The sequence below is a fragment of the Odontomachus brunneus genome, unplaced genomic scaffold (assembly GCF_010583005.1).
Source record: "Odontomachus brunneus isolate Ranch 3 - 2012 unplaced genomic scaffold, Obru_v1 Obru_scaffold_002, whole genome shotgun sequence".
Lineage (NCBI taxonomy): Eukaryota > Metazoa > Arthropoda > Insecta > Hymenoptera > Formicidae > Odontomachus > Odontomachus brunneus.
This window is the reverse complement of record NW_022639452.1, coordinates 1,614,856-1,621,562: the sequence shown is the minus strand read 5'-3', so window position 1 is coordinate 1,621,562 and position 6,707 is coordinate 1,614,856. Positions and strand designations below refer to the sequence as shown.

Below are 6,707 nucleotides of genomic sequence, written 5' to 3'. Positions count from 1 at the left end.
TCTCTCTCTCTCTCTCTCTCTCTCTCTCTCTCTCTCTCTCTTTTTTTCTTCCTGCGAGTGATGCGATAATCCGATTCGTCGAGCATGTCCAAAACCATCCGCAAAAATTGGTCCGCTTTTCGCCGCTTTTTTCGCGACGCGCGCGGCTCTCCTTCTCACGGGTCCTCATACACATGCGTAGCGCCACGTCGCTGTACGTGTAATGCACTGACTATCTGTCCCCGTGTACTTTGCGTTTGCGTTCTGTAAGGGGGATGGGGATGGTTTTATTGATCGTCGAGCAGGAAACGCTTTCGCGGCGCCGCGCATTGTGATCGTAAAATGAAGGAGTAAATCTGCGAAGTCACCTTTGAGATTTTTCCCATCGCCACTGCTTTTCGCATCCTCGCGCCGGCGGGGCGCCATAGATTTCCGATGAATCAACAGATATCGATGGCGCGATTCATCGATCGGGCGCGCAAGTAGCTGCGCGCCTAAATTGCCGATGTACAAGCGCGATTACGGATATTCTCTTCGTGGACAGAGCACACAAGATGAATCAAAAATATCTTCCGCGTAGGCTAAATATTTATGATGCGAATAGCACACTTTCTCACAGAGCGACGCGAAATAAACCTGAAACCGGGTGATAGGAAGAGAAAAGGGAGAGAGAAAAATGTATACATATATATATAGTATACAGTATACAGTATATAGTATATATAGCATACATATATCGGCCACTCGATAAAGGACACTCTTCAACTTTCACCCCTTCTGCGCATTTCGGAGGTCCCTCTTTTTTTATTTCACAGCCTTGCAAGCCATACAGTGAAAGAGCGAGCACACGGCGAGCGATTGCATCGCCACCTGCGTCGCACAAAGTGCTCGGTATTTAATTACTTCGCGACGTGCCCTTTAGAGAACGTACAATGCCGAGGCGTCATGCGAGGGTGCAACGTGGGACAAGTAAAAAGAAAGAAAAAGAATGACGCATATACATTACGCAATGCGCTGCCATTTACTTCGTCTCGCGTGCATTTCTACGCGTTCACCACCGGGGAGTGGCTTATGCATACGCAAATGAGCGTGGCGGGGAAGATTATCTCTCGTCGGTAGGATTCGAGATGCTGAGATTCGATACTCGCGGGCGCTACAATAGTGCCCTCGATAGAACGCGAGATTGGATCAGGATGGTGAACGTAAAGATTCTCCTTGGGCGGCTGCCTGCTGCCGATCGAACAGCTTCGAGATCGATACAAGTTTGACAGAGTTCAATCTTCGCGGCACATGTACGTACGGACGAGATTCGACGTCAATAAACATCAGAATCGCGGGATATTGCGTGCCCGCAATATCCAAAGCCGGTGAAATATCGTATTGTTATCAATCGCACCCTGCTCTCGATCTTACGTATATATACACTGAGAGAAAAAATTGAAAATATTTATTCGGTGAGTATTATAATGGTATATTAACTTGATCCTAAATTCTCTCTTGTGAAACTTAAATAAACGAATGAAAATTTCTATTTAAAATTAAAATTTTCTTTCCGTGAAAGAAACAATTGCTTCTATGAAAGAAGATAAGATTTCAGGAAAATGTGTTTTCTCATTTAAGAAGTATTGTTTATTAGCTGTGGAATTATTCGACGTTATCAGACAAAGTGTCAAGGGAGTGAAGTCAGAGGAAGGAGGCGAAGTGTCCAGATTTCATGTAATTTATACTTTCCGCAAAGTTCTAGAGGGTACATATGTAAAATTTGGTCCAAGTTAGTCAAAAGGTTTAGAAGTGTATAGGAAACAGACAGAAGAATACAGACATTTTATTTTATATAAGTATATGTACTGCAGAAGCAAGTACCATTTTATTTACATATATATACAGAGTGTCCCAGATTCATTTTCGCAATGTTTGTGAGAACATAGAACGGATTGGGGTGAACATAAATGTTCCATACCGTTTTGCGATATTCATAATAAATTTCGAGATATTAATTGAAGATATTAATGAAGATTAGTCAATGATCACGTCTATATATATATATATATATATATATATATATATATATATATATATATATATATGTGTGTGTGTGTGTGTGTGTGAGTGTATGTTATTACAATAATACCCACCGAATCAATATATTTTATTTCTTCGATATTTTATCTCTCAGTGTATATATATGTATACATTGCCAACTTGTTTCTTGTTTCTCGCAGTCTTCTCAATTTCGCTGAAAAGTTTCTGGCCACTTGTGTGTCTCTCGAGATATGTGTGTGTGCGTGTGTGTGTATATGTGTGTGTACGTGATCACAAAACTTGGCAAAGTAAAACGACTTGGGACTCGACCGCAACGCTTTTCAGCTATAACACGAGAAACGTGCAACTTGGCGAAATTGCTTTTTTTATCGACTCATCGAATGGTTTGTTTCGTTTTATCGTACGAGTTATGTATATTAATCTATAGCTAGGACGAGCTACGACCTTCGCTCCGCTATGAGGGAAGGCTATTTCCTGACAGCGAAGATGAAAGATGGAGCAACGGCGAGAGGGGGAGGGAGAAAGAAAAATAAAACAAGAGAGAGAGAGAAAGAGAAAGAGGAGTGCAGTCGTAAGAAACAAATATAAGAGACGTTACAAATATAAAAGCGTTCGCTTCGCTGTGTCATTACGTATATCGACGACTCTGCGATTACGTGCACGTATATATACAGTGACTACGCGTTTTCTACTGACCGAATGAGGAAACGGAGGCGATATGTGAAAGCGAAGGGACATCGATCAAACGACGTATGCGCGTTGCGGGAGGAGATCTCCCTTCGAAGAACCGAGAGAATGTCGTCATCGTCGTCGTCGTCGCCGCCGCCGTCGTCGCCATCGCCGTCATCGTGGCCGTCGAGCTTTTCGATACGCGCTATTCCATCGCAGTGCATCCTGTAAACCCTGTAAATAGATCCTGTAGGCCTCATAGACCGATGATCGCACCGATCAATAGAAGTAGCGCAGCATTAGTCAACAGAGCAGATAGAAGCGCGCGAATTGTCAGAGCAGAGCGGACAGATCGACGATATTGGCCGGGAAATGAGATGTTACGGTGCTTAATCCAGCCAGTAGCCACTTTCTTTCGCTCGTCTCGCCGCCGGCAGGAGCGGCAGCAGTGATATCGATTAATTTGTACACGCGTACAATTGCTCGCCACATTGCTCACGAGCAGGCGTGCAAATTGCTCTTTTGTTGACGCTCGTCACCGCTACCTACGTACCGCATACCTACGCGGTAGCGCGATCGATCCACGATCGTACGCAAAATGGCATTTCTTTGCTACGCCTGTCTGGCTTGTAATGTCGCGAGATCGATCTCTCGTTATTCGTCGATCGGTATAGCTCGCGAAAGTTGTCTGACAAAAAAGAAAGAAGGAGAGAAAGAAAAGAAACTAAAGAATGTCCGCGATGTAGAGTGTCACGAGAGAAAGAGCGAGCGAGCGAGCGAGCGAGCGAGAGAGGGTGAAAGAGAGCAAGAGAGAGAGAGAGAGAGAGAGAGAGAGAGAGAGAGGGAGAGAGCGACATAGAAACAGAATTGTAGAGGACACACTGAGCAAGGGTTGTCTTTCCGGTGTTGCAGGATGCACGCGGTTGGATTGCACTCGGCGCTGGCCATCAAGCGTCAGAGAAAGCGCCGGGATGAGCAGCGTCGCGCACGCGAGCGTCGTTATAGCGCGCAATCAGGCGAAAGCGGCCTGACGTCGCCTAGGGCCTCGACCGGATCGCTGGACCATCATGGCAGGCATCACAAGGGCCCGCACGCCGCCCGCGCTGCCGGCCAAGGTATGCTCGACACGAAGGTGGTCACCTCTATTGGAATGCTGCACATCGGCGTGGTGTTCTTGGTGTTGGGTGCCTTCCTGCTGATGAGCGGCCTCCTGCCGGGCGACCTGACGCATTGGGGCACCAAGGCCACCGGCGGCTGGTGGAACGAACTGGTGGCGGTAGGTCTGTTCGCCATCTTCATCGGGATCTTCCTCGTCATCCTGAATCGCGTGATCGCCAAGAAGGAGGAGGACGATCTCGAGGAGTACGTGCAACGCCAGCTCACCAGATCCAAGTCCGGCCACAGATTGGAGAGAGACGTGGAGACCGGCGGCCTCACCACCCGGCACGCCAGACGGGCGAAGCAGATGAAGCAGGTGTCATCTGACGTCTCTCTAGAGATCCAGGACGGTAAGGCCGCCGGTTCGCCGCCCAGGAGCCCGCCGCCGGCGTACACGCCGCAGGTAGCCGTCAACGGCGACAATCAGGCGGTGCAGTCGGCGCTGTATCTGGAACAGATCACCGAGGAGGAGATCATCAGCGATCGCGTCGAGACCTCGACCACCAACAGCCTCAGCCCGGGGTCGCCCAGCGAGACCAGGGAGCTGCTTCAGAATGTGCGCTATTCGAAACAGAACGGCAATCCGCAGCAGGTGCACCGTTCGCTCTACGTGTCGAAGATCTAAGAAGCGCGAGAGCGAGACGGCCGAAAGGCACCACGCGTCACGCACGATTCCGCGGAAGCGGAGGTCGGCGAATTAGTCACGACTAATCGGCAGATCCATGCGATGCGCCCCGTGAACGCGCCACTTCACGGATTAAACACAGAGCGCACACGTCTTACCGTCGGGAGAACTTTTTATCCGGGATTATATCATTAGGGTATTATCGTTAGCGGTCATGGCGAGATATCGTGAGAGATTATCTCTCGGTGAACATACATTGGGAATCAAATTCCGGGTCGCAATCGCGCTAACATCACGATCGTTTCGCGAGATGCGTGCGGGGAGAAACGGTCACTTTGCGACGAGATCGCGAAGCGCAAGTCGAAGCAAATCAACGTTGAAATCGCGTGTGAGAGATCACGGATGCGCGCAAAATCGCGCGGAAATAGTCTGTTAGCATCGGGAATGAACTCCCGGCGGGGTGAAGGCGCGACGGCAGCTTCCACGCTCGCGTATATTTACTGTTGCGTGAATAATCGATAAATCATCGACGAGCCCGTTCCTTCCGAAGGAGTCGAGGGCCACCCTTTCTCCCCCGACTTCGATCCGCTACGAAGTTTGGGAAGCGAGAATCTCGGGAAAATCGCGTGGAACGAAGGAACGGCCGGGAACCAAGTAAAGAGGAGCACGAAGAATAATCACATTCAAGGACCAAGAACACTATCCAAGGAGATCATATCGTGGCAAAAGACGACGACGACAACGACGACGACGACGACGACGACGACGACGACGACGACGACGACAACGACGACTCTGCAAAGCACAGTTAACGCATTCCATAGTGGAAAGTATTCGTAAAAATAACTCATTGCATAATCATTTATAACCGAAAATCGATTATATAGGCTTACGAGTAATGGCGAATTACAATAGTCCCGCGCTCGCGCGCGTTTAACCCTTTCATATATTACATACTCTATACTTAACTTGTTTCTACAAACGTCCTCCGACGGCGTGATTAGTCATATTTTCTTAATTGAAAATTAAGAAAATAATTATTAATTGAAGCTAATTGATAATTCGAGATTAATTCCACGTTAAACTCAAATTGTAAGGTCAATTGATACCTTCTCTACTTATTTGTTGCGTGGATTCCGTCGTGGACGCTGCGATGTTTGCGGATTCGAAGTTGGGTTCTGATTTCATTGAAGAGTGAAGTTATTATCTGTTACCGTGACCCTTTTCCCGCGCGTGCCATGCGCGTTGGGAATGAAAGGATTAATAATGCTTACGTATCAGCGTCTGAATCGATGATCCTTAGAGGGAAGATAATTGTGGATGTTTCGATTATACGATGGCATTCCGAGATCTTATTTCAATATACTCCTAGCGCTCTAATGTTTTAACTTTGAAAAATATTATAAATATCTATGGCGAATTTCACACACACATACACACAAGCACACAAACAGATGATACACCATGGAAGAATTCCAGCTATTCGTCCAATGACTGTTGGCGCAGTATTGTTAAGCTAGTCAATAATTTTAATATGCTATATTCCTTTTTATAATATATTAAGCATTTATTTACATACACATACTATATATATATATATATATATATATATATGTATATATATATATATACATACATATATACATACATATATATATATATACATATATATATATACATATATATATATATATACATATATATATATATATATATATACATACATAGCTTTAGTCGGCGAGATCTTCGAGAACGAATGGAGTCGACTCGCACCTGATTCCGGCTCACATTAGACGACAATGACGACAACGACGACGACGACGACGACGATGACGATGACGATGACGTTATTAACTCGCGGGGAAGAGAGGGGGGAGAACGCGGCTCGTCCCGTTCGTTTCCGGATATCCTTAATAAAATATTGCTATGCTCGGGCGCTACTATTCTGTGATCCTAATAAAAAGAAAATTAATCGTCTTATAAATCGCATTGAGAATCGTTCTTTCGACGAGAGAGGCACATCTGGTACTCTGTATATATATTATACACTATTATACATGTTGTTTTTTTATCGATCATCGCGGGCACTGTCTAATCCTCAACGAAGTGTCCCCGCCGTTTCATTGTACGTGAATTACGATTTTTTATGCCTTTTGCAAAATTTGAGAAAATGAGTGTGCGTGCACAAGAGAGAGAGAGAGAGAGAGAGAGAGAGAGAGAGAGAGAGAGAAGA

At 46.1% G+C, this 6,707-nt stretch overlaps 2 protein-coding genes across 4 annotated transcripts in view; both read left to right on the top strand.

The window, feature by feature from the left end:
• Positions 1-6,685, top strand: part of LOC116841669 — an 11,646-nt gene extending 4,961 nt beyond the window's left edge. For both annotated transcript variants that reach the window (XM_032809900.1, XM_032809910.1), the window contains exon 2: positions 3,604-6,685. In XM_032809900.1, coding sequence (XP_032665791.1) covers positions 3,605-4,474 — 870 coding nt within the window. In that variant the 5' untranslated portion in view covers position 3,604 and the 3' untranslated portion in view covers positions 4,475-6,685. The remainder of the gene's footprint in view (positions 1-3,603) is intronic.
• The window catches only part of LOC116841678, a 17,645-nt gene that overhangs the window by 3,238 nt on the left and 7,700 nt on the right, over positions 1-6,707 (top strand). Inside the window, exon 1 of one of the 2 annotated variants that reach the window (XM_032809949.1) lies at positions 168-1,433. The exons of the other annotated variant lie outside the window; for it this stretch is intronic. The gene's annotated coding sequence lies outside the window, so the exon portion shown is untranslated. Of the gene's footprint in view, positions 1-167; positions 1,434-6,707 lie in introns of those variants that run through there. 2 annotated transcript variants of the gene reach the window in all.